This window comes from Pleurodeles waltl, chromosome 6, assembly GCF_031143425.1.
Source record: "Pleurodeles waltl isolate 20211129_DDA chromosome 6, aPleWal1.hap1.20221129, whole genome shotgun sequence".
Lineage (NCBI taxonomy): Eukaryota > Metazoa > Chordata > Amphibia > Caudata > Salamandridae > Pleurodeles > Pleurodeles waltl.
In genome coordinates, this window is record NC_090445.1 from 1,390,113,608 (window position 1) to 1,390,141,299 (window position 27,692).

The 27,692-nt window shown below is 47.0% G+C and overlaps 1 protein-coding gene across 3 annotated transcripts in view; it reads right to left on the bottom strand.

The window, feature by feature from the left end:
• Positions 1-16,862: 16,862 nt before the first annotated feature.
• The window catches only part of SZRD1 (SUZ RNA binding domain containing 1), a 52,349-nt gene continuing 41,519 nt past the window's right edge, over positions 16,863-27,692 (bottom strand). For all 3 annotated transcript variants that reach the window (XR_011205033.1, XM_069240720.1, XM_069240721.1), the window contains one exon: positions 16,863-18,296. Coding sequence is in view for 2 of the 3 variants with exons in the window: in XM_069240720.1 (XP_069096821.1) it covers positions 18,194-18,296 (103 nt within the window). In the remaining variant the exon portion in view is untranslated. The remainder of the gene's footprint in view (positions 18,297-27,692) is intronic.

The following is a 27,692-nucleotide window of genomic DNA, read 5'->3' on the forward strand; positions in this document are numbered from 1 at the left end:
ACGTACAGCGTATTCATTGCTATTTGAATGTTCTGTTTGTATATTTGGAAGGCGTTTGCTCTTACTAACCAATTGTCGAGCTATGGATACACTTGTGTGCTCTTCCTACTGAGTTGTGCCACCACTGTCACTAGATACTTTGGGAGCACTCTTGATCCTGATTTTATTCTGAATGCTAGCACTGACTTGATAGTGTGTTTAGTTTACTACAAAACCTTAGGTATTTTTTGTATTTTGTATTCATTGGAATGTGCACACAGACATCCTTCAAGTCTATAGTTGTCTTGTAGTTCTTTTTTGCAACTGTTCTATGGCTTCCTTTAAAGTTGTCACTTTGAATTTTTGAGTCTTTATACATGTGTTTGTGAACCTGCGGTCTAGAATCTACAGATCTAGAAATATATTGAGTAATTTCCCCTGTTGATTTCCTGTTTTGGAACCTGTTACATTTCTTTTTGTCCAATAACTAACTTCAAGGAGTCAAGCTGTTCCCTCGGTTGAGTGGATGTTTTTTCCTTGGTCCCCTTGCTGGTGGGAATTTGGTTAGTTCTATGCAGGAACCTAATTGGATTGTATTAATGATCCATTTGTCTAAAGTTATTTTCTTCCAATCCTGGACCACCGACTGGTGTGCTGTCAGAAATTTAATTAATCTTTCACTGAAGGCCTGTGTGAAAAAGAGACAGTGGTTGTGAAGTCACAATTGAGGGGGTTGAGCCTCCTCTGCTTGGCTCCCTCTGATCTTCCTCAAAAGGAATTGCTTCCCTGCTGCGGATACTTCCAGCTTTGCTGTGTTGAGGTGGTTTGGCCACTCTGAAAACCTCAACGTTAACTCCCAGTCTGGTAGCCACCCCGGAGACTAGCCTTCATGCAGACTTTTGTCCACAGAGTTTCCAATTAATTGTTGAACGGAATGTTTACGATATTAGCTTGGACAACTGGTTCGTACTGCGAGAACCTCAACCATGAATGATGCCTCAGTGTAACACCCATCATTTGTTGGCTTGATAGGTCTGCTGCGTCTAAAGCAGATTTTAAACATGTATTTGCAATGTTCTTGCCACTTTCAGCAGGATGAGCTGCCCTTCTCCTAAATTGCTCAGAGAGGTGTTTCATAGGCTCTCCCATCTCCCCCCAATGCTAATGAGTGTTCCTATTAAGTAGTGCATTGAGTTTACAATACACCATTGGTGTGCCACACTCTGCTCAATCCTGCGTCCCATGAGCTCCATCTTCTCACTCTCCTTTTACAGAGGAGGCCCAGAGGTTGAAAAGATGTTGGCTCTTTTCCTTGCAGTTAAAGTTGTTATGAAATCTGCAGGGACAGTGCTTTTAATTTAAGCAGGGTCCTTGGAGGACTACTGTAAGGAAATGCCTCCTTGGCATGGTTACCCCCTGACTTTTTGCCTTTGCTGATGCTATGATTTGAATTGAAAGTGTGCTGAGGCCTGCTAACCAGGCCCCAGCACCAGTGTTCTTTCCCTAACCTGTACTTTTGTTTTCACAATTGGCACACCCTGGCATCCAGGTAAGTCCTTTGTAACTGGTACCCCTGGTACCAAGGGCCCTGATGCCAGGGAAGGTCTCTAAGGGCTGTAGCCTATCTTATGCCACCCTGGGGACCCCTCACTCAGCACAGACACACTGCTTGCCAGCTTGTGTGTGCTGGTGAGGACAAAACGAGTAAGTCGACATGGCACTCCCCTTAGGGTGCCATGCCAACCTCACACTGCCTATGCAGTATAGATATGTCACCCCTCTAGCAGGCCTTACAGCCCTAAGGCAGGGTGCACTATACCATAGGTGAGGGCACCAGTGCATGAGCACTGTGCCCCTACAGTGTCTAAGCAAAACCTTAGACATTGTAAGTGCAGGGTAGCCATAAGAGTATATGGTCTGGGAGTCTGTCAAACACAAACTCCACAGCACCATAATGGCTACACTGAAAACTGGGAAGTTTGGTATCAAACTTCTCAGCACAATAAATGCACACTGAGGCCAGTGTACATTTTATTGTAAAATACACCCCAGAGGGCACCTTAGAGGTGCCCCCTGAAACCTTAACCAACTACCCGTGTAGGCTGACTGGTTTTAGCAGCCTGCCACACTCGAGACATGTTGCTGGCCACATGGGGAGAGTGCCTTTGTCACTCTGTGGCTAGTAACAAAGCCTGCACTGGGTGGAGATGCTATCACCTCCCCCAGACAGGAGCTGTAACACCTGGCGGTGAGCCTCAAAGGCTCACCCCCTTTGTTCCAGCACCACAGGGCATTCCAGCTAGTGGAGTTGCCCGCCCCCTCCGGCCACGGCCCCACTTTTGGCAGCAAGGCCGGGGGAAATAATGAGAATAACAAGGAGGAGTCACTGGCCAGTCAGGACAGCCCCTAAGGTTTCCTGAGCTGAGGTGACTCTGACTTTTAGAAATCCTCCATCTTGCAGATGGAGGATTCCCCCAATAGGGATAGGAATGTGACCCCCTCCCCTTGGGAGGAGGCACAAAGAGGGTGTACCCACCCTCAGGGCTAGTAGCCATTGGCTACTAACCCTCCCAGACCTAAACACGCCCTTAAATTTAGTATTTAAGGGCTCCCCTGAACCTAGGAACTCCGATTCCTGCAACCTAAGAAGAAGAGGACTGCTGAGCTGAAAAACCCTGCAGAGAAGTCGGAGACACCAACTGCCTTGGCCCCAGCTTTACCGACCTGTCTCCCCCCTTCAGAAGAAAACTGCTCCATCGACGCTTTCCCCAGGACCAGCGACCTCCGAATCCTCAGAGGACTGCCCTGCTCTAAAAGGACCAAGAAACTCCAGAGAACAGCGGCCCTGTTCACCCAAGACTGCAACTTTGTTTCCAAAGGAGCAACTTAAAGACAACAGCGTTTCCCGCCAGAAGCGTGAGACTTGCAACCCTGCACCCGGCGACCTTGACTCGACTGGTGGAGAAACAACACTTCAGGGAGGACCCCCCGGCGACTCCAAGACTGTGAGTAACCAAAGTTGTCCCCCCTGAGCCCCCACAGCGACGCCTGCAGAGGGAATCCCGAGGCTCCCCCTGACCGCGACTGCCTGACTCTCAGATCCCGACGCCTGGAAAAGACCCTGCACCCGCAGCCCCCAGAACCTGAAGGATCGGAACTCCAGTGCAGGAGTAACCCCCAGGAGGCCCTCTCCCTTGCCCAGGTGGTGGCTACCCAGAGGAGCCCCCCCTTGCCTGCATCGCTGAAGAGACCCCTTGGTCTCCCATTGATTTCAACGACAAACCCGACGTGTGTTGGCACACTGCACCCGGCCTCCCCCGTGCTGCTGAGGGTGTACTTTCTGTGCTAACTTGTGTCCCCCCCGGTGCCCTACAAAACCCCCCTGGTCTGCCCTCCGAAGATGCGGGTACTTACCTGCTGGCAGACTGGAACCAGGGCACCCCCTTCTCCATTGAAGCCTATGTGTTTTGGGCACCTCTTTGAACTCTGCACCTGACCGGCCCTGAGCTGCTGGTGTGGTAACTTTGGGGTTGCTCTGAACCCCCAACGGTGGGCTTGGACCCAAACTTGAACCCCGTAGGTGGTTTACTTACCTGCAAGAACTAACAATTACTTACCTCCCCTAGGAACTGTGAAAATTGCACTAAGTGTCTAGTTTTAAAATAGCTATGTGTTTTATTTGAAAAGTATATATGCTATGGTGATTATTCAAAGTTCCTAAAGTACTTACCTGCAATACCTTTCATGCAAAGTATTACATGTAGAATTTGAACCTGTGGTTCTTAAAATAAACTAAGAAAATATATTTTTCTATACAAAAACCTATTGGCCTGGAATTGTCTGAGTGTGTGTTCCTCATTTATTGCTTGTGTGTGTACAACAAATGCTTAACACTACTCCTTTGATAAGCCTACTGCTTGACCACACTACCACAAAATAGAGCATTAGTATTATCTCTTTTTGCCATTATCTTACCTCTAAGGGGAACCCTTGGACTCAGTGCATACAGAGCCAACTTCCTACAACTACTTACATTTTTTCACAGCCCTTGGAGTCGCTGCTCTACAAGTGGTTGGTTCCTTAAAAGCTTCCCTACCCAAGTCAAGAATGCTTGGGAGCATCGATAGAAACGGTCTCCTTGCTTGACTTGGAAGCAATGTTTCTAATTGGAAGCACAACTGTGGTTTATCCTTCTATAGCTGTACTTAAAATCTTTCAGCTGCGTTTTGAATTACCAAATTGTACAGCCCAATATCATCTGGCAGGGAGGGTTTGGATAGGTAAGCTTCAACTCACACTTCAGGTAAATATGTCTAAATGTTTTCCCATTGCAGGTATTCACCTTCCTCTGAGGCCTGATACAATCCAGCTGGTTCTTCATCCTCCCCACAATAGAGCTCTTCATCCTCTTCTTGAAAATCAGGTGTAAGTGGGTTTTCTTTGTCTTCCATCTCAGAAGTCTCTTTTGGGCATTGTAGGAAGCTGGCTCTGTATACACTAGATCAAATGAGATGTACTGTCCAGGGGTTCCTCAGAGGCAAAGTAGGGAATGCTAATGCCCTCTTTTGTGGTAGAGTGGGCAAGCAGTTAGGCTTATCAGAGGGTAGTGCAAAGCATTTGTTGTTCACACACAAAGGAAGCACACCCTCAATGACTAACTCCAGGTCAATGGTTTTTATATAGCAAAAATATATTTTGTCACTATTTCTAGAACCACAAAATTCAGTTTACAGGTAAGTACATTTGCGAGTAAGTAGCAAGCATATGTAGCAACACCACTTTGTTTCAATTTGGTAAGTTAAACGGTTTTCAAATAAATAGCAATAATCTGTTTTTAGAAGTTGACTGTGCAATTTACAGTTTTGGTGGGGCTGAGGGGGAAAGAAAAGTTAGGACATTTTTGAGGTAAGTACAAGACTTACAGTTCCAGTCTCCAGGGGTTAGGATGTCCACAAGTTGGGGTTCAAGTTAACTCCAAACAACCTCCACCAGCAACAGAGGGAAAGCCGGGTGCAGAGTACAAAGTTGAGGCAAGATTTAGAACGGTCGTATGGAGCTTGGGGGCACTCAGAATTGGATCTGCCGCATCTTCGGAGGGCAGACCTGGGGGTTTAGGTGAGCACCAGAGGAGCCATAGGTCAGCACCAAACACACACCCTCAGAGGCACAGGCGCAGCCGGGTGCAAACACATCGTTGGGCTTCCAATGCTTTTCAAAAGAGGGACCCATTGGTCACAAAGACGCTGCAGGCCAGGTCCAGGGGGTCGGTTCCAGAAAATTACAGGCCGGACAAAAAGGAGGGCCATCTGCTTAATATGCCTGGACCTGTGGTTGGATTCCCCAAGGCCAGGGGGGATGCGGGTGCAGGGGTACCTTTAGGCATCCGGAATCTTCGTTCGATTCTCTTGCTGTCACGGGGTCCTCCATATTTAGGCTGCAGACATCATTGTGTTGGCCAAAAGGGGTCAACCCAGGGTGGACGCTAGGTCAGAATTGTCTGTGGACCTGCTCTGGACCGGTGGGCCAACAGGACGCAGCCTGTGGGCGTCTGGTGCAGAGCAGACAGAACTCACGGGTCCAGGGCAGTTCTGGAGTCCTTTGCTGGAGTTTCTTTCTGGAAAGGGCCACCATCCACGGAATATCTTGGTCCTCTGGGGGTGCAAGCAGTCCTCTTGGGGCCTTTAAGAGGTAGCTGGTCCTGCAGGATGCATCTCCTCTTCTAGTAGGGGTTTCAGAAGATGGCGACAGGCCAGTAGGGCTGGGGCCAAATCAGTTGGTGTCTTTAGTCTTCCCTGCTGGGGGTCAGCCTACCAGTCCTCCTTTCTTCTTGAGGTCGCCAGGAATCTGGTGAGCTAGGTTCAGCGGTACCCCCAAAATACTAGATTTAGGGGCGTTACAGGGGTCAGAGGGCAGTTACCAATGGCTACTCTCTGAGGGTGGCTACCTCCTTCCTGTGTCCACTCCTTTTGGGGAAGTTGGGCACATTCCTAACCCTATTTGTCCCTGTCATCAAACCAAGATAGAGGATTCTGCACGGAGGGGGTCACTTCAGCTCTGGGCACCTTAGGGGTGGTCCTAGCTGGAGTGGTCACTCCTCCTTGTTTTACCTAATTTCCCGCCGGTCTTGCTGCCAAAAGTTGGGCTTTGACCGGGGGCGGGCATCTCCACTAGTTGGAGTGGCCTGGAGAACTGTAACAGGAGGCCTGAGTCTTTGAGGCTCACAGTCAAGTGTTACAGTTCCTGCAGTGGGGAGCTGTGAAGCATTTCCACCCAGAGCAGGCTTCGTTTCTGCCCCCAGAGCACAAAGGCCCTCACCCCATGGGGTCAAAAATTTGTCTGCTAGTGGCAGGCTGGCACTGACCAGTCAGCCCTACACTAGCGGGTTGGGTAGAATACAGAGAGCATCTCTAAGATGCCTTCTGGGTTTTTTTTTCCCAATAAATCAAACATTGGCATTAGTGTGGGTTTATTGTGCTGAGAAGCATGATATCAATGTTCCCGGCCTTCAGTGAAGCCATCATGGAGCTGTGGAAATCAAACTCCCAACTCATGTACTTAATATGGCCAAATTGCACTTACAATGTCTAATAATAGACTTAGACACACTAAGGGCATATTGCTCATGCAGCTATGCATGTGGGAAACTAAATCCCTTCAGACTTTCAGCTAATTCTTTCTTCTTTTGAAGAAACACAGACATTTTGTCCTCAAGACTTTATTTCAAATTTGGAGGTGATTCTTCAGGGTTCGGACTCCGGGTCTTTCTTATCGAAGCCAAAACTTCTTTTGACAACGATTTTAATCTTCAGTGTTTAGCTCTCGACTGTTTTAATTTTGACGCGGAAACGTCCTTGGCTCTTTCGTCCTCCGACAACTTTGTCCACTCAAGTTCCTCTCGAGGGCCCCGTGAGACTCCTTTACCTGGGGCGTGCCTGCAAATGGTGAGTGTTTAAACACAAGAGATTCACTTAAGTGATCGCAAGACAGATTTCTTCAACAAGGGCTTTTTTTTTTTTTTTTTCTTTTTTAAGAGGAGGTTGTATTGTCTCTTATCTCCGATTTTCGGCTCCCAGATGCCTGTTCCTTAACGTCTATGATTTCCCGGTCACCCCTGATGTCGGTCCTTCTGCCCTCTCAGCAACATTCTCCTCCTCATCCCTCAAAAGCCCCAAAACTCAAAGGGACGGCAGGGACTTCTGGCCCTGCAAGGTGTGATGGGTCATACTTTGCCTCGCTCACCAAGGTTTTCGGCACAAATACGCCACAGGTGTTGCAATCCTCACTCCGGTGGCTCCCAGTCGATTATGTCGCTCAATTTTTTTGATTTTCGCTGTAAAGTCTTCTGAGATTTTTTTTAAGCTTTCTCTCATGTTGGAGACCTCTATGCAAACTTCCAGACACAACAGCGGTTTAGAAAAAAAAAAAAAAAAAAACACAAGCTGAAGATGGCTACCAAAGGTGGGAACATCCAAAGGAATTAGGACGACATCACAAGGGAACACCAAATGTAGGTTTTGCTGACGCCCAACAACAAACAAAAAGAGAAGGACTACAAAACAGTAGAGAATTCCGGATCCAACCGCTAGATGGCAGAATAATGCACACCATGTGAACCCAGAAAAGATTCACGCTGTAAAATGAAAATGTCACTTACCCAGTGTACATCTGTTCGTGGCATTAGTCGCTGCAGATTCACATGTTTGGCACAGTCCGCTGCCTGGTGTTGGGCTCGGAGTATTACAAGTTGTTTTTCTTCGAAGAAGTCTTTTTGGTCACGGGACCGAAGGACTCCTCCCTCTTCGGCTCCATTGCGCATGGGCGTCGACTCCATCTTAGATTGTTTTCCCCGCAGAGGGTGAGGATGGAGTTGTTTGCTATAAATAGTGCCCATGCAATGGAGTGAATATGTATGTACGTTAAGAGTTTATAATAATTTTTTTCAAATGTACAGAAGTTTAAGATTCATGATCTACTTCTAAACGGCTACAGGCTTCCCGGGGAGGTGGGAGGGTACATGTGAATCTGCAGCGACTAATGCCACGAACAGATGTACACTGGGTAAGTGACATTTTCAGTTCGATGGCATCTGTTGCTGCAGATACACATGTTTGGCACAGACTGTAAAGCAGTTACCTCCCCTAAAAGCGGTGGTTTAGCCTGTAGGAGTTGAAGTAGTTTGGAATAATGTTCTTAGTACAGCTTGGCCCACTGTAGCTTGTTGTGCATTTAGTACGTCTACACAGTAGTGTTTAGTAAACGTATGAGGCGTAGACCAGGTTGCAGCCTTACATATTTCGCTCATAGGAATGTTTCCTAGAAAGGCCATTGTAGCACCTTTCTTTCTGGTTGAGTGTGCCTTTGGTGTAATAGGCAATTCTCTTTTGGCTTTAAGATAGCATGTTTGAATACATCTGACTATCCATCTAGCAATGCCTTGTTTCGAGGTTGGATTTCCTATGTGTGGTTTTTGAAAAGCTATGAACAGTTGTTTTGTTTTCCTGATCAGCTTTGTTCTGTCAATGTAATACATTAGTGCTCTTTTGATGTCTAATGTATGTAGTGCCCTTTCAGCAACAGAATTTGGTTGTGGGAAGAACACTGGCAATTCTACTGTTTGATTTAAATGGAATGGTGAGATTACTTTTGGCAGAAATTTTGGATTTGTTCTTAGAACTATTTTATTGTTGTGTATTTGAATAAATGGTTCTTGTATGGTAAATGCCTGTATTTCACTTACTCTTCTGAGGGATGTGATTGCAATGAGAAATGCGACCTTCCAAGTTAGATATTGCATTTCACAGGAATGCATGGGTTCGAAAGGGGGACCCATGAGTCTCGTTAAGACGATGTTAAGATTCCATGAAGGAACTGGTGGTGTTCTTGGCGGTATAATTCTTTTTAGCCCTTCCATGAATGCTTTAATAACTGGTATTCTAAATAGAGACGATGAATGAGTAGTTTGTAGGTAAGCAGATATTGCTGCGAGGTGTATTTTTATAGATGAAAAAGCGAGATTTGCTTTTTGCAAATGTAGTAAGTATCCTACTATGTCTTTAGTAGAGGCATGTACTGGTTGTATTTGATGGGCATGGCAGTAGTAAACAAATCTTTTCCACTTAGATGCATAGCAGTGTCTAGTGGAAGGTTTTCTAGCTTGTTTTATGACCTCCATGCATTCTTGTGTGAGGTCCAAGTGCCCGAATTCTAGGATTTCAGGAGCCAAATTGCCAGATTCAATGATGCTGGGTTTGGATGCCTGATCTGTTGTTTGTGTTGTGTTAACAGATCTGGCCTGTTGGGTAGTTTGACATGCGGTACTAGTGACAGGTCTAGTAGAGTTGTATACCAAGGTTGTCTTGCCCATGTGGGTGCTATCAGTATGAGTTTGAGTTGGTTTTGACTCAACTTGTTTACTAGATATGGAAGGAGAGGGAGAGGGGGAAAAGCGTACGCAAATATCCCTGACCAATTCATCCATAGAGCATTGCCTTGTGATTCGCGGTGTGGGTACCTGGATGCGAAGTTTTGGCATTTTGAGTTTTCTCTTGTTGCGAACAAATCTATCTGGGGTGTTCCCCAAATTTGAAAGTACTTGTTCAGAACTTGGGGGTGAATTTCCCATTCGTGGACTTGTTGGTGGTCTTGCGAAAGGTTGTCTGCTAGTTGGTTTTGTATTCCTGGAATAAATTGTGCTATTAGGCGAATGTTGTTGTGAATCGGCCACTGCCAAATTTTTTGTGTTAGGAGGCACAATTGTGTTGAGTGTGTTCCTCCTTGTTTGTTTAAATAATACATTGTTGTCATGTTGTCTGTTTTGACAAGAATGTATTTGTGTGTTATTATGGGTTGGAAGGCTTTTAACGCTAGAAATACTGCTAACAGTTCTAGGTAATTGATATGAAATTTTGTTTCGTGTATATCCCATTGTCCTTGAATGCTGTGGTGATTGAGGTGTGCTCCCCACCCTGTCATGGAAGCATCTGTTGTTATAACGTATTGAGGCACTGGGTCCTGAAATGTCCGCCCTTTGTTTAAATTTTTTCTGTTCCACCATAGAAGCGAGAGGTATGTTTGGCGGTCTACCAACACCAGATTTTGAAGTTGACCCTGTGCCTGTGACCATTGTGATGCTAGACACTGTTGTAAGGGTCGCATGTGTAGTCTTGCGTTTGGGACAATGGCTATGCATGATGACATCATGCCTAGAAGTTTTAGCGCAAATTTTGCTTGTATCTTTTGGTTTGGAGACATAGCACTTATTAGCTTGTGGAATGCCTGCACTCTTTGTGGACTTGGAGTGGCAATTCCTTTTGATGTGTTGATGGTTGCTCCTAGATATTGTTGTGTTTGACACGGTTCTAGGTGTGATTTTGTGTAGTTGATGGAAAACCCCAGTTTGTGAAGGGTTTGTATGACAAAAGTGGTGTCGTTTGCGCATTTTTTTACTGTGTTGGTTTTGATTAGCCAGTCGTCTAGGTAAGGGAACACATGTATCTGTTGTCTCCTGATGTGTGCTGCTACCACTGCTAGACATTTTGTGAACACTCTTGGTGCAGTTGTTATTCCGAATGGCAACACCTTGAATTGGTAATGTATTCCTTTGAATACGAACCGTAGGTACTTTCTGTGAGAAGGGTGTATTGGTATATGAAAGTACGCATCCTTTAGGTCTAATGTGGTCATGTAATCTTGCTGTTTGAGCAGTGGAATGATGTCTTGTAGTGTGACCATGTGAAAATGGTCCGATATGATGTAGGTATTTAGTATCCTGAGATCTAATATTGGTCTCAATGTTTCGTCTCTTTTTGGAATTAGAAAGTACAGGGAGTAAACTCCTGTGTTTTTTTGTTGTACTGGTACTAATTCTATTGCATCCTTTTGCAGTAGTGCTTGAACTTCTAGTCCTAAAAGTTCTAAATGTTGTTGTGACATTTTGCGTGTTTTGGGGGGGATGTTTGGTGGGAAGTTGTGGAATTCTATGCAATAGCCATGTTGGATTATTGCTAAAACCCAATTGTCTGTTGTAATTTGTTGCCAAGATTGGTAGAATTGGCTTAGTCTTCCCCCCACTGGTGTTGAGTGAAGGGGTTGCGTGACTTGAAAGTCACTGTTTAGGTGGAGGTGTTTTTGGAGTCTGGAATCTTCCCCTACTCCTTGGGAATTGACCCCCCCGATATCCCCTGAAACCTCCCCTTTGGAAGGAACCCTGATATGGTGTGGTTCTTGATTGTTGGCTGGTGGTGTCTGTGGGTTGGCCACGAAACCCCCCTCTAAATGGAGTTTTTCTGAAAGAGCCTCTGCTCTGCGGGGAGTAGAGTGCGCCCATGGCCTTGGCCGTGTCCGTGTCCTTTTTAAGTTTTTCAATGGCTGTATCCACTTCAGAGCCAAACAGTTGTTTCTCGTTGAAGGGCATATTAAGGACAGCCTGCTGGATTTCAGGTTTGAAGCCTGAAGTGCGTAGCCAAGCGTGTCTCCTTATGGTGACAGCAGTGTTGACTGTTCTTGCTGCAGTATCGGCTGCGTCTAGTGAAGAGCGGATTTGATTGTTTGAGATCGTTTGTCCCTCTTCCACTATTTGCTGCGCCCTTTTTTGGTATTCCTGGGGAAGATGGTCTACGAGAAGTTGCATCTCGTCCCAGTGTGCGTGGTCATATCTGGCCAGCAGCGCTTGTGAATTTGCGATGCGCCACTGGTTGGCTGCCTGTGATGCCACTCTTTTCCCTGCGGCGTCAAATTTTCGGCTTTCTTTGTCCGGAGGTGGGGCGTCGCCAGATGTATGTGAATTTGCTCTTTTGCGAGCTGCCCCTACTACCACAGAGTCGGGTGGTAACTGCGAAGTAATAAACACTGGGTCTGTGGGTGGTGGTTTGTATTTCTTATCCACCCTTGGGGTGATGGCTCTTGATTTTACGGGCTCCTCAAAAATTTGTTTTGCGTGCCGTAACATCCCTGGTAGCATTGGGAGACATTGATATTGGCTATGTGTAGCCGAGAGGGTGTTAAATAAAAAATCATCCTCTATAGGATCGGAATGCAGTTGGACATTGTGGAAGTCTGCAGCCCTAGCCACCAGTTGCGAGTAGGAGGTACTGTCCTCTGGCGGTGACGGCTTTGTGGGGTATGACTCGGGATCATTGTCCGGCACTGGGGTGTAATACAGGTCCCAAGCGTCTTGATCCTGATCGTCATAACTTATGGTAGTTTGCGCTGGTGAGTGCATTTGTGGCGGTGTTTGTGCCGGCGATGCCTGTGGTGGAGAGGGCGGAGGCGTGACTTTTTTAACCACTTTGGCTTGTGGTTGTGCGTCATCCTTTGGAAGTCCGATTCTTCTTTTCCTCATGATTGGGGGAAGGGTTGATATCTTCCCTGTATCTTGCTGGATGCACAGTCTCTTTTGTGTGTAGTCCGATTCTACACTTTGGAGCTCTTGTCCAAATTTGTGCATTTGGCCACTTAGTCCATGTTCCTCTGAGTAGGATGAAGGTGTGGTATTTTTCGGCGCCGCGAGAGAATGTTTTTTCGGTTTCGGCACCGACAGAATTTTTGTTCCTTTCGGCATGGATTCTCGGTGCCGATGTTTTTCGGTGCCGATATCTTGTTTTTGTCTCTCGGAGCCGCTTTCTCGGCTCCGAGGTTGCTCCATGGCGGTCCCTCGTCCGGAGTCGGGTGTCTTCGCTATGGGCGTGCCCTTTTTCGGCCCCTTCGACGGGTCGCCTGATTTAGGGTCGAGCCATGGCCTGTTGGCAGTGGCGTCCCCTGGGCTTTTGGTTTGTCGATGGATTTACTTTTCGACGTCTTACTCACAGTTTGTTGCTGTTGTTCGACGTCGGAGTCTCCGGATTCTGATTCCGGAACCGAGAATGTTTCCTCTTCGTCGTCGAAACGTTGTTTTGTCGACGTGGACGCCATTTGGTGACGCCTGGCTCTTCGGTCCCGGAGTGTTTTTCTGGACCGGAAGGCTCGACAGGCTTCACAGGTATCCTCCTTGTGCTCGGGGGACAAGCACAAGTTACAGACCAAGTGCTGATCTGTATAAGGATACTTACTGTGACATTTTGGGCAGAAACGAAACGGGGTCCGTTCCATCGGCTTCGATGTCGCACGCGGTCGGGCCGACCAGGCCCCGATGGGGGATCGAAACTGCCCCAAAGTCTTCCGATGATCGGTGTCGATGTACCTAACTATCCCGATACCGAACGGAACAATACCGACGCTTTCTTCCGAGATTCTGACTAACTTTCCGAACCGAAACACGGAGCGAAAAGGAATACGTCCGAACCCGACAGCGGAAAAAAACAATCTAAGATGGAGTCGACGCCCATGCGCAATGGAGCCGAAGAGGGAGGAGTCCTTCGGTCCCGTGACCAAAAAGACTTCTTCGAAGAAAAACAACTTGTAATACTCCGAGCCCAACACCAGGCAGCGGACTGTGCCAAACATGTGTATCTGCAGCAACAGATGCCATCGAACACCTGCTATCGGATGTCAGTTGAGTTGTTAGTCTCTAAACCCACATCACCACCTTCAGTAACACTTGCTGTTCATTTTTTGATCCAATGGTAAGTTTAAGTCCCAGGGCAACAGTGGCAAACAGCTCTTAATCACAAGAGCTCAGTAAGTCCTGATAGTCATACTAGTGCTGTCAAAAGAGAGGCAAACTGTTGCAGAAGGGAAATTCAGAAGTTTTATCCAAATGGATGGTAATGACACCAAAATCAGTGTAGGTAAAACCATGTTGGGACAGTAATGACCTTTAAGTCCTTACAGGTACAACATTTTAGGGAGGACGATGAAATCCTGTGAAAGGTGAAGGTGAAACAAAAATGCTATGAAATATGAATAAGCAGTGAATGGACAAGTTGCAAGAGAATGTTGACTGAGGTAACAAGATTGTATGGAGGTGTGCAACTTACAGTAAGCTTAAGGTGGTGTGTAAATCATAAATGTAGGTTATAACCATAACTTTAGTATTTCTGGTTGTATAGTTTAATTTGAGTTTTATAGAAAGAATACAGAACATTTTCCTAACTATAACTTATCCTTGACCTTAGTGTGTATATCTATATATGCCTATATATATTTTTTCACGGAAAAAACACCAAGGTTAAAGTAACGTTATAGTTAGATGAATTGGTCACCGTAAACATTAGCATTCTTAAATGAAAAAATACCACAGTATTTCATAAGTTATACTTAGCAGCGCCATTTCTCTGGATCATTTTTTTAAATTAAAGGGAAGGGGAGGACCTGTGTTGGCCCCCTCTCCCCAACCCTGTACCAGCCCAGGAGACTCCATTCCCTGCGGCCACTTATTTAAATAGAGGGGAGAGGCCTTTTGGCCCCGCACCCCCCCCCCACCCCCTCCAAGCCTCATCAGGGTTGGACTCCATCCCCCAGGACCACTCTGAAATAAATGGGAGGGGCGGTGCGGCCCTCCTCCCAGGCAGATTTTGGCCCCTGAAACCCCATTCCCCAGAACCCGGTGTTAATATTAGGGGGAGGAGCAGTATTTATATTTGTACCATTTGGATTTGTGACTGTTCCTCAAGTGTTTTTTATACAGAAATCTGTGTTAACAAAGAGTTGAATCACCATCCAAAAAAGGGTACTTCCTCTAAATTATATGAAGTAAATGCTTCTTTGTTTGGTGGAGATGAGCTCATGTTCCTTTGTCTCAATAATGCGTCACCATAATCGTCGGGAACACACATTCAGGGTTCTTTTGGTAAGCTGTTCATCAACCTGGAAAAAGGAGGGAAAATTGTTGCATACTACTAACGTACGTGGAGCAGTGTCAAACGGGTAGAGTTTCTTGGACATTTTGTGCATTCACATACTCATGGTAATTAAAAGGGAGAGCCATGGACTCTGCTCTTACCACGAGATGACCGGAAAGAACCCACTTGTCACAGTTACTAAGGAGAAGATTCTGCGCCAACAGAACAATGCATTCACCGACATCAAGGATTTCAGATAGTTTTTCAACATGGAATAGCAGACAAAACACACTTTCTTTGCGTTGGCCAAGCACAAGAAGTTAGGATAATTTGTCCTTTACAGAAGAGGGGCTCTGGCTGGGGGCAACTGCTATGTTTATATTTGCAAGGGCTTCCGGTTAAGCTTAATTGCTGTGAAATAAGAATTCTGCCATAACAGATCCTCGCCTGCTTATTTTCCAACCAATGTTTTGCACAAAATGTCTACCCAACTGGAGTACCTTACTGGCTAATTAATAATTACCTCGTTGGTTAAATGTATAGTGCATATTCTGCAGTACACTTTTTATGGGGGCTACAATGGAGCCCCAAGACCCTCACAGCCCTAGTCGGCTCCCCGCATCCACTGGGCATGGCTCCCACCTTCAGGGAGCAACTAATAATGCTGCTCTCTGCGGGCGGTAGCAATATTTCTATCAGTTTCCCTGCCTAAAGATCTCAAGTCCACACCCAGCAGGCAGGAACATTTTTAAATCTCCTGCCAGCTGGAGCATAGTAGATGTTCGCTCTTGCTTGGTGGGCGAGGATTTAAAATGCTTCCACCATGCAAGAGCAACCACAGGTTTACCTGCTTGTGCTGCTGCAGACAGGGAAGCTGCTATGTCCCAGTGGTGGGTACTCAGGGAAGCAGCATGGGAGCAGACTCTGGGGAATGGGGTGCCCAGGGCCATTTATGGCTCAGGGAGGGGGGGGCCATGCGAACAGTCACGCCCTAGAGTAACTATATCTTGCGCCCATGTCATGCACTGCTAGTTAGCCCAGACACTGCAGCGCTCATTACATCTTTTATAATATCAATACTATCACAGTCACATTTGTTGCAAATCTACTGAAGGGAAAACTGTGCATGTCGAGGGCGCAAGTTAGTTAACCTATGGCGCGATTTATAGTTACTTGAAATAAGTAATTTCTATGGCACTGAGCAAGTAAATTCAGAACATTATTATAATGTCCATGTAAATCTTTTTTTTCTGTGAATATATCTATACACACACACACATTTATAGTTTTGCGTGGTTTTAAAAAAGTGTACCGCAGTCTTCCTAGAGAGAATGGAAACATTTATCACAACAATCGGTCATTTTAATTTACGTAGTAGGGGAAGAAATGTTAGCACCAAGACTAACATGGTATACAACCTTTAAGGTGGCAAAAGAAGGCTCTACACTTAAATCACCAAAAAGAGAAACTTTGTTATTACAAGATCAATACTATCCAGTTTCTTGCTCAGCATGTGCACTCCCGTACATTCTAGGTATTTGATTAGTAATTACCATTATACTACGAAAACACCATGATTAAATGTCTTCCCTTCAACTCTCCCCATCATCCAGCCACAAGCGCGCAACTCCATTACAGTCGCCACTTCAAATGTTATTGCTAACCTCTCCTGCTCACATTATGAACCCAGTCTTTTGTCCAGGCAGACTGGCTTTTTTTCTGTCTTGGCAGTCAGGTTCTTTCTGCTAGGTATAGCTGTGATGGGCTAAGGCGGCAAATACTTTGTTTTCTCAAATACCGCCTAATAAAGATTTTTTTTTTGTAAAGCTTGTAATTAGGTTACACAGGAATAAATATCTTACTGCAAGATTAGCACCAGTGGGTTTAAGGTAAAGTTAGAGCATTCAACAGAATTGGAATAAATCACTCAATGGAAATGAGGACTCAGAGGAGAGCCTGAACTCTAGTCTCAATACATAGCTTTGACAACTCAAGATCGTACTATGTTGGTGCAATATAGCCATATATTTGCTATGCTTAGTATGTGATGCATTCACAGACACTTCATGTATAAACAATAGCATTTCTATGTGATGGGGTGGGAACAAACTGAATAAATGCCAATAAATTGAAGGTTTGTTAGAAAATAATCTAAAAAAAAAAAAGACAGCTTTTTTAAACTTTATTTTGCATGGTTTGTTCCCAATAGTATGATTCTAAAATTAAAAGTGTATGGTACAGAGCTGACATTGTACCATGAACTGAAAGAATGACAGAGACACGCCCATCTAAATAAAGGCTGCATGGAAACTGATAACTGGGGGCGGCAACACCACCACCACGTCTGCGGCATAAACATGGATGACCTCTGTCCCACCCGCACTCCTGATCCGATCACGGGATAGCACAAGCATCATGGCACCAGCCACCCTGTATCCTTCTTTAGACTGGCACAAAAATGGACCAGCAAAAAAAAAAAAAAAAAAAAAAAAAAAACACAAGAAAGGAAAAAAAAGTTAAAAACAAAAACACCAAAACTAATGTATCCCTAATATCCCTAAACTGAAGTCTGGGCAATAGCAGAATGTCCAGCTTCAGCAAGTGCCAAAGTGGGAGAGGTACTTAGACTACAGAAGTATCACTACCAATCACTCAAGTCATCACAGTCCCTTCCTTCCCAATCAAGCCCAGGACATATTAAGTTTGATACAACAATACAAAAGAACTGGGCTCTTGCTGGGCCCAAAGGCCATGTCAAAGGAAAACAATGCAAGTGAACAAGGCCAGTCTTTCTCTCCCCAGTGCTTCTCTGCTTAACTCCACCTGGAAAAGGTCTAAGCACTGAATTGCAAATTTTGCTCAACCTCAGTTTATCAAAGATCAATTTAAACTATCTTTCGCTGTAAAAACCAATTCATTCCATCTCTGAACAATTAAAACCCCTGCCATGCATGTGTAAATCTGATGGACTTGAAATACTGAAAAAACAATTCCAAAGAAAACTGAAGCCAACCATTTCATCTCAAGCCAGGAGAGCAACATGCACACCAGGAATTAATTAATTTAAAAAAAAAAAAAAAAAGCGACTTGTGGGAAACACAAACCTACTCATACCCTACCCACCCCCACAAAATTTCATTAACATTATTGCTTGCGCTAGCTTTAACAAAAGTGGCACACAAGCCACCTCAAGTCCATACTCTCTCCTGCCTTTGAAGGGTCCTCCGGGGTTCCCCCCTCCCTCACCTTATTATTCCTTGACCAGTGACTTGGCACAACGCATATCGATGTGGCAATCACAGTGCCCGGAGCTAAGGGGCGAGGGGGGTCACAGTGCATGGGGTTTAAGGTCACAGTGGGTGGCACAAAGGGGATCACAGTGCAAGTCCAATCAGGCCATTCCCTTTGCTCATGTCCATCGGTCTGCCGGCGGTGCCTCGGCAGTGTGACCCAAAGCAGGCAAACCTGCATTCCGCTGCAGGAACCTGGGCCCACATTTATCGACGTTGCTTGAAACCTTGTGATCCATCGGGACCAAGTGGCTGCCTGATCACATTATTGGGTGGTCGACTCTCTTCTGTCTGGGAGATTCTTGTTGGCCTAATAAGAAAATGAAGCATAACAATTATTTTACTATTGCTTTATTTCAAGAGGAGAATGCAGGCATCAGTTAAATATAGAACTAGAAGCAGAACACTTAGTCAGCATAACCTATCACTCACAGGAATCCAATGAAAATACAACTCAGTTATGGTACTCCTACCAAGCAACATGTACTCTATCAACTAATGAAATGAACTCAGACACCCATTGGTGACTGGATTTAAAACCATGTTATTTAACACAGCACTGGCGTTTACTTTGCACCTATGAAAGCAATAAACTCTGTTGACTCTGGAGTCCATCAACGAACTTTTCTTTTACCAGTCTGCCATAGGCTCAACATACCGAATTCAGTAGTTTGGAGTATTTTCCATCATCACCAGTGGTTTAGTCAACCCAAGCAAAAGGAAGGATATGCCGCCAGGCTCCTTTAGGTGATTAAACATACTAAGTGGTAATCAAGTAGCATATTTTAATCTCTGTGACTAGCAGTTAAATGATGGTTTGCACGCTTTAATCAAAAATGCTTAAAATAGCCATTTCAAATGATCAGTATCGGAGTGTAACTTTGCAAGATGATGCACTAAGGTGATTAGTCGGACCCAAGAGTGCAACATAAATCTTGTGCACAGATTCACTTAGCATAGAGGGGTCCATTTAAACTTTGAAGGGTTGCAAAGCACATCTCATGACAAGCAGTATCTAAAGGATCCCAGAAGGAAGACGTTCCCACTCACTGCATAACAGCCTCAATGAAAATAAGGATGTGCGACCAAGCAATCTCGATGATTGAATGCATTTTATGAGGTGTCTCAAGATGATACCTTTCCCATTAAAGAGTGCCCCGTGGACAATCAATTATTTTATGCTCATTTTATACATATAGCAGCATGGGAATTTTAAATTCTGCTGCAACACTAAAAGGACTAATACTAGACAATATAGGAAGTATCTGGTGGCATATGCCTAAAGCAAAGCAAGAAAGCCAATCAACTCCGCTTTCTCAAGGCAGATTGTGGAATGAATCCAACTGTGTCACATCAATGTAAAAAAGTTGGTGTTGCTGAGATAAGCAAGGCTGGACCCTAAGATATGAACACACGCTTTGCGCACATTATTGGCAGGAACTGGACAGTACAGCAGAATTTCAAACTGCCCAATTAAAATCTTCCAAAGTAGGCAAAGTTTCTACATCTATTTGAAGTCTATGAATCTGGTAAGAGAACCAGCCAATGTGGAGTAATCCACTTCCTGATAGAAATGGAGCTTTTCATATAATATTATACAACAAATAACAATTTTCAAGCAATCAATTTTCAATCTTTTTCGAACTTATTCACTACTCTTTGGGATGTACACATGCTAGGCAATGGTGCCCGCAGAATGCCCTTATGTGATATACACTTGCCAGAAAACAATCAAATGAAGCAGACCCATCTGAAGTTTAGACTGCCTCATTGATGCCACATGCTGTTTGTATTTTTTCATAGCCTACGGAAAAGAAATCCAGGTGAAGACTCACTTGCTGAGTCGTACACATCCAGCACTTCCTTCTCAAAATGCTCCTTGTTCTTCTCAGGGGTTAGGAGGGGTGGGAGTAATAATGGTCATGATGGCAGATTAGCCAGGCGTGCTCCCGTATAGCCAGGCATGTTTTATGGTTTTATCTCTATGCAGGTTCCTGCTTTGAGCACAGCTGCAGGGCCCTTGATGAGCTGTGGGAAATGCTATGCCTGATGGATCGGAACGGGTTCTGCATATACACACACTGACTGGCGGGCCGCGCCGGTGCAGCATGCCTGGAGGCCCGCTAAGTGTAGAGTGTCTCATTCTTGACTCAAATACACGCCATTGGAGCAGGGGCATTGTTTTGAGACCTACACTTGGGTGGTGGAGGATATCTTGTATTGGGGCCTGAAGCGCACTGCTCTCTTCCCCTTCCCCCTCCCCCCACTCCCCCACTCCCCCCCTCCCCCCCAAAGAGAGCATGAAGGGCGCAGCTTGTGCTCACTTTCATTGGTGCATATGCTTTGTCTGGCCCGCTGTGCTGCAGCTTCCCCCTGCGAGTTGCCATGGTCACTGTAAGGGGCCACTTGGAACCGCCTTTAGAGTCATATTTCTACCTTATCTGCTCATCCATACACAGAGGAGCCTGGCCAGCACTTATGGACAAAGAGCACCTCTACTGACTATAACTTGGGGGGGGGGGGGGGGGGTAGCCAAGGGAATGCCCCGAGTACTGATGCACCGCCTTGCTCATAATGGTACTTAGGCTCTGCATTCTTGGCACATCAGATAAGATTTGAACACTCCCCCCCCCCCCCCCCCCCTTAGGACTGCCACCATAGGATGTCTGCAGCCTGCTACACTGACAACTGACCTTCCTATACATACCAAACAGAAATCGACTTGTGTAGGCCTTCTAACCTACTTGGACCAACCTCCTTGCCACCCAGCAGGTGTTTGTGACTCGCTTATGTCTCACTCTAGCAGCGACCCAGCCACGATGTCCTTGGTGAAAGCGGACCTACTGGAAAGCCTTACATTGTAACTCCACAACAAACTCCACCACAATTCTGATAGGGGCCCGCAGGACCTCTGCTCTAACATAGAGAGAAAGCTACAGGAACTCTGTTCATACGTCATTTAGGTGGGTCAAAGGATATTAGAGGAAAAATCCATACTGGAAGAGCTGGAAGAACGAATTACTTACCTTCGGTAACGACTTTTCTGGTGGATACATTAGCTACCTGTGGATTCCTCACCTGATGAATACTCCCATGGCGCCAGCATTCGACGGAAATCTTCTTACTAGTCTCTGCACGTCGACGAGGACGTCACTCTAGCCCACGCGACGCCGTCTGACGTCATACAGGCAATAAGAGGTCCTCGCCGACGTGCCGATGACAGTACCAACATTTTTTATGTGCATGAGAATAATAATAACCCAATGCAATGAAAGAGCAAAGCAACATCTCTTAATATTGTAAATCACACAACATTGCAATAAAATAGCTGTAGATTTAATATAACCTTTTTTTTTTTTTTTTAAACAAATAAATATATTTATACATACGAATCATGTATATACCCAATATATATATAGATTTATATATAAATATACACATATATACAAATATCATATATGCAAAATGTATTGCAACTTTGAAGACCAAAAGGAGCACACTCAAGGATTGCTTGGAGAGACCAAAAAGGCAACGGGGAGGCGGGTGGGACCGTGAGGAATCCACAGGTAGCTAATGTATCCACCAGAAAAGTCGTTACCGAAGGTAAGTAACTCGTTCTTCTGATGGATACAACTACCTGTGGATTCCTCACCTGATGAATAGAGTCCCAAAGCAGTACCACGCCCGGCGGTGGGTGCCTAAATGGTCAAACCAAGAAATCCTGCAGCACTGACCGTGCAAAATGACCGTCCCTTCTGACCTCAGAGTCCAAACAGTAATGTTTCACAAAAGTGTGAAGGGACGACCAAGTTGCGGCCTTGCAGATGTCGACCACAGGAACACCCCTGGCCAAGGCCGAAGAGACCGACTTAGCTCTGGTGGAGTGAGCTCTAATGCCCTCAGGCGGATCCTTCTTTGCCAAAGAGTAACAGATTTTAATGCAAAGAACAACCCACCTGGAGAGTGTTCTCTTGTGGACTGCCTTTCCTCTCCTCTTGCCCACGTATCCGACAAACAGCTGATCCTCCAGCCTGATATCCTTCATTCTGTCGATATAGAAGCTCAACGCCCTTTTTGGGTCCAGGCGATGTAGTCTTTCTTCCTCCTTTGAAGGATGAGGCGGAGGATAAAACGTGGACAAAGTGATTGTCTGAGCCAAATGGAAGGGTGAAACAACCTTCGGAAGGAAAGCAGCCTTGGTCCTCAACACCACCTTATCCCCATAAAATGTTATATAAGGGGGTTTAACCGATAAGGCCTGCAACTCACTCACTCTCCTTGCAGATGTTATAGCTACCAGGAATACTGTTTTAATAACCAAATACCTTAAGGGGCAAGAATGCATAGGCTCAAAAGGGGACCCCATAAGGAAAGTCAGGACCAAGGACAAATCCCATTGAGGCATAACGAATGGTTTTGGAGGATATTGATTCAGAAGACCTTTCAAGAATCTGAGAACAATAGGGGATTTAATGGTTGGTCTGGAAGATAAATGAAGGCTGACAAGGCCGACAAATAACCCTTAATGGTAGCCACTGCACAACCTTTCTGCGCTAGAGACAGTGCAAAAGACAAAACATGTGACAGATGAGCATGTAAGGGATCAATCTGTCTCTCTCCACACCACATAACAAATTTAGACCACCTATTAGCGTAGATAGATTTAGTGGAGTGTCGCCTGGCCGCTAAGATAACATCCACTACATCAGGCGGGAGAGAGAAGGAACTCAGGTTGCCCCGTTCAATCTCCAAGCATGTAGGTGCAGACTCTGGAGGTTGGGGTGTAAAACCTGCCCCTGCGACTGCGAGAGGAGGTCTGCCCTGAGAGGGAGACGGAGCGGAGGGCACATTGAGAGTTGGAGAAGGTCGGAGTACCATACCCTCCTTGGCCAATCCGGAGCTATTAAGATGACTTGGGCCCGGTCTTGGCGAATTTTCCTCAACACTCGAGGAATCAAGGGTATGGGGGGAAACGCGTAAAGCAACTGGTCGCACCAGGTTATCTGAAACGCGTCCCCCAACGCTCCCTGCATCGGATACTGGAGGCTGCAGAATAACGGGCAATGCGCGTTCTCCCGAGTGGCAAACAGATCTATCCGAGGAAACCCCCACATCTGGAAGAATAAACAGACTTGATCTGGATGGAGACGCCACTCGTGGTCTGCCGAGAATTGGCGACTGAGACTGTCCGCACGTACATTCAAGACCCCGGCCAGATGATTTGCCACCAAGCAAATCTGATGGTCCTTTGCCCAGGACCATAGCCGAAGAGCTTCTCTGCAGAGAAGGTACGACCCTACTCCTCCCTGTTTGTTTATGTACCACATCGTGGTAGTATTGTCCGTCAGGACCTGTACCGACTGACCACGAAGGGATGGGAGGAAGGCCTTGAGAGCCAGACGTACAGCCCGTAACTCCAACAGATTGATATGAAACACCTGTTCCTCTGGAGACCAAAGCCCTTTGATCTCCAGATCCCCCAGATGAGCTCCCCATCCTAGGGTGGAAGCATCCGTTATGACCGTGGCCACTGGTGGCGACTGCGCGAACGGCTTTCCCTGTGAAAGATTGTTGCCCGCAATCCACCACTTCAATTCCACAGCAGCATCTCTGGAGATCTTGACAGTACCTTCTAAATCTCCCTTGTGTTGAGACCACTGCCTTTGGAGGCACCACTGAAGAGCCCTCATGTGCCAGCGAGCATGCGTGACCAACAGAATGCAGGAGGCGAACAGACCGAGCAGACGAAGGACCTTGAGGACTGGAACTACCGCTCCATTTAGAAACATTGGAACCAATTCCTGAATATCTTGAATCCGCTGAGGCGGAGGAAAGGCTCGACTCAATGTTGTATCCAGTACTGCCCCTATGAACAGGAGGCGCTGAGAGGGCTCCAGGTGAGATTTGGGCACGTTCACCGAAAAGCCCAGGTCGAACAACAACTGGGTTGTTGACTGCAGATGATGCGACACAAGCTCCGGGGACTTGGCTTTGATCAACCAGTCGTCCAAGTAAGGGAATACTGCTATCCCCTTCCTTCTGAGCTCCGCCGCAACCACTGACATCACCTTTGTGAAGACTCGAGGTGCTGAAGTAAGACCAAACGGGAGGACCGCAAACTGATAGTGCTGCGACCCTACCACAAACCGGAGATACTTCCTGTGCGACTTGAGTATCGGGATATGAAAGTAAGCATCCTGCAAGTCGACAGACACCATCCAATCTTCCTTGTTCAACGCCAAAAGCACCTGTGCTAGGGTCAGCATCTTGAACTTTTCCTGTTTGAGGAACCAATTCAAGATCCTCAGATCCAGGATTGGTCTCAACTGACCATCCTTTTTGTGAATCAGGAAGTATCTTGAGTAACAACCTCAACCCTTTTCCTGCTCTGGGACCAACTCTACCGCGCCCTTTGAAAGGAGGACTTGAACCTCCTGTTCTAGCAACAGGAGGTGTTCTTCTGAACAATAAGATGGGCGGGGCGGGATGAGGGGCGGGAACTCCCGAAAGGGAAGGGCGTAGCCTTTTCCCACAATGCCGAGAACCCAAGTGTCCGTTGTGATAGACTTCCACTTGTGGAGAAAATGCTGTAATCTTCCCCCTACAGGAGAGGAGTGAGTGGGAAACGGTGGAAGCCTAAGGCTGCTTCCCCTGCTGCACCCCTCCAGAGGACGAGGAAGAGGCAGAGTGCTGTTGAGAGGCTCCTCTGGTACGGACCCCACCCCTCCCCCTCCCTCTAAATGACCTATAGGGGAGGGAAGAGGCGGGTTGCTGGAACCTCCCCCGAAAGAAGAGGAATAAGAGCCACGCCCAAATCCCCGAAACCTCCTGAAAATTCTAGAAGAGGCAGAGGAAGAAGGAGCTTGCAGTCCTAACGATTTGGCTGTGGCTCTGCTCTCCTTAAATCGTTCCAAGGCCGAATCTGCCTTGGCTCCAAACAGTCTGTCCCCATCAAACGGGAGGTCCAGCAGGGTCGACTGCACATCCGCAGAGAACCCTGAGTTTCGGAGCCAGGCCTGTCTTCTTGCCACCACAGCCGTGCCCATCGCCCTGGCCACCGAGTCGGTCGTGTCCAGCCCAGACTGGATAATCTGGGTCGCGGCAGCCTGGGCGTCCGAGACCACATCCAAGAGACCCTGGGGAAGCTCCGTAAATGAAGACGAAATATCATCCATCAGAGCATGGATGTACCTCCCCAGAATGCACGTTGCGTTGGTGGCCTTCAACGCCAAACTGCATGACGAAAATATTTTCTTGGACTGCGCATCCAGTTTCTTGGAGTCTCTGTCTCCAGGCACCGTCGGGAAGGAACCAGGCGCTGACTTTGAGGAACAGGAGGCTTGCACCACCAAGCTCTCCGGCGTAGGGTGTCAAGAGAGAAAGCCAGGGTCAGATGGTGCAGCTCGATACCTCCTGGCCACAGCCCTATGAACGGCCGAGGAAGACACCGGCTTCTTCCACACCTCCAACACCGGATCCAGCAAAGCCTCATTAAATGGCAAGAGAGGCTCAGCTGCAGCAGAGGCCGGATGCAATACCTCTGTCAGCAAATTCTGCTTCGCCTCTGCCACCGGCAAAGGCAGGTCCAAAATGCTCGCTGCCTTCCTCACCACAGCATGAAAGGAAGCAGCCTCCTCCGTATATTCCCCTGGAGATGAAAGGTCCCACTCAGGGGAAGTGTCCAGCCCACTGGCTGTATCCAGACCATGCAGTCCGTCTCCAGAGTCCTCAATCTCTCCCTCCTCTAGGACTCGCTGGTACTCTTGCTCTTCTAAAAGACGGAGAGCACGCCTCCTCGAATGAAGTCTCTCCTCGATACGCGGAGTCGACATGGCCTCCGCCGACGTCGAAGAACGGCGCTGATCTCCAGAAGCATCTGACGCCGCGTCCGGCGCCACAGGCAGTTTCGGCGCCGAGGCAGGAGCCGGAGGACGAGGTCTTGGAGCCGATGGACCAACCGGAGTCACAGGGCAAAATCCTGACTTCGACGGAGGGGCAACCTCCGGGGCCGAAACATCCGAAGCCACCGGAGCGGCCACCGACGCCGGCACCGGCGCCGAGCCCACATTCCCAAAAGGGAAAAAGGGCATAAAGGGTGCCGGCCGAAGAGGCGCAGGATCACCCAACGAAAAGGCCAAGGGCCCCGAAGAACCAGCCGGAGCAGCTCCTGGAGCCATCTGCTGAAAGATGGTATACATCGCATTAAGAAACGCGGTACTATCGGCTCCAGGAGTGGGAAAAGCCGGATACTGGGGTGCCTGGATCGAGGGCGACCCCGACGCCGGCCTCGACGTCTGCGACGCCGGAGAAAACACAAGAGGCTGCACCACCTTAATCACTGACGCCTGACCAGGCGAAGTCGGTGACGCCGGAGAGGGCAACGGCGTCGATGGATGCGGCGTGACCGTGGGGCTGACCTCCCAAGTCCTCCGACGCCGAGCCGAAGGTGACCTCGAACGAGACTCCTTGCTGGAATGACGTCGTGAGTCTCTACGGCGCCGGGAGTCTCGATGACGCCGGTGAGACCTTGGCGAAGAAGACTTCTTATGATGTTTCTCCTTCTTGACTTTGCCATGAATAACTTGGCCTCACGCTCTTTGAGGGCCTTCGGATTCATGTGTTGACATGAATCGCAAGTCGAGACGTCGTGGTCGGAGCTCAAACACCATAGACAGTCGGAGTGAGGATCTGTAACTGACATCTTGCCCCCACACTCTCGACAGGGCTTGAAACCCGACTTCCTCTGAGACATTATTACCGCAGAGAAGACTACGCAGCAGACAATACACTGTAACCACGAAGGTAACAGTAGCTCCCTCGAAGATAACCGTTTCGAATGCACGGAAAAAAGGGAACTGTCATCGGCACGTCGGCGAGGACCTCTTATTGCCTGTATGACGTCAGACGGCGTCGCGTGGGCTAGAGTGACGTCCTCGTCGACGTGCAGAGACTAGTAAGAAGATTTCCGTTGAATGCTGGCGCCATGGGAGTATTCATCAGGTGAGGAATCCACAGGTAGTTGTATCCATCAGAAGTGAACTATTTGTTTGTGATGACCAGGAATGGCATATTGGTGGCGCTACTATAAGTTGCACTTGACAAACTGTAGGATTTGGAGGAACCTTCAAGACGAGTGAACTTGAGGCTTCTGGGCCTCAACGAGGAGGTCCCAGACATTGAACTAAGAGCTTTGGTCATAGGCATGCTGTCCTCAATGGCAGCGACCATCCAGAGGTCCCAATCAACAGGGTGGGCCCAAAACAACAGTCCCAAAACAACAGTCCCAAAATCAAAGTCCCAAAATCAAAGTCCCAGGTATGTTTAGGTAAAATTTCATTTATATGAAAAGTTAGAAGTTCTACAGAAAGCGAGGAACTTGGGAACTTTTAATTTCCAGGACCATACCTATACTGTCTTCCAGGATGTTGCACAGTAGATTCTTCAAATACGGGCTGACTTTAAAGTTATCACTAAAAAGCTCAGTGATGAGAGTCGGGCACAGATGGACTTCCACTCTTGGCCTCACCTTTGAGCTGGGGCAAACAGCACGTCGCCTTTGAGGTCAGAAGAGCAGCTTGCCTACCATTCCCGGACGCTTCAGCAAAATCTTCATGATGTGGACAAAACAATGAGTCAGGGTATATAGAGTGGTTTTTTTTTATCTGGAGCCGCACAGGCTGGAGCAGAGTCTTACAGCGGGGCCTGG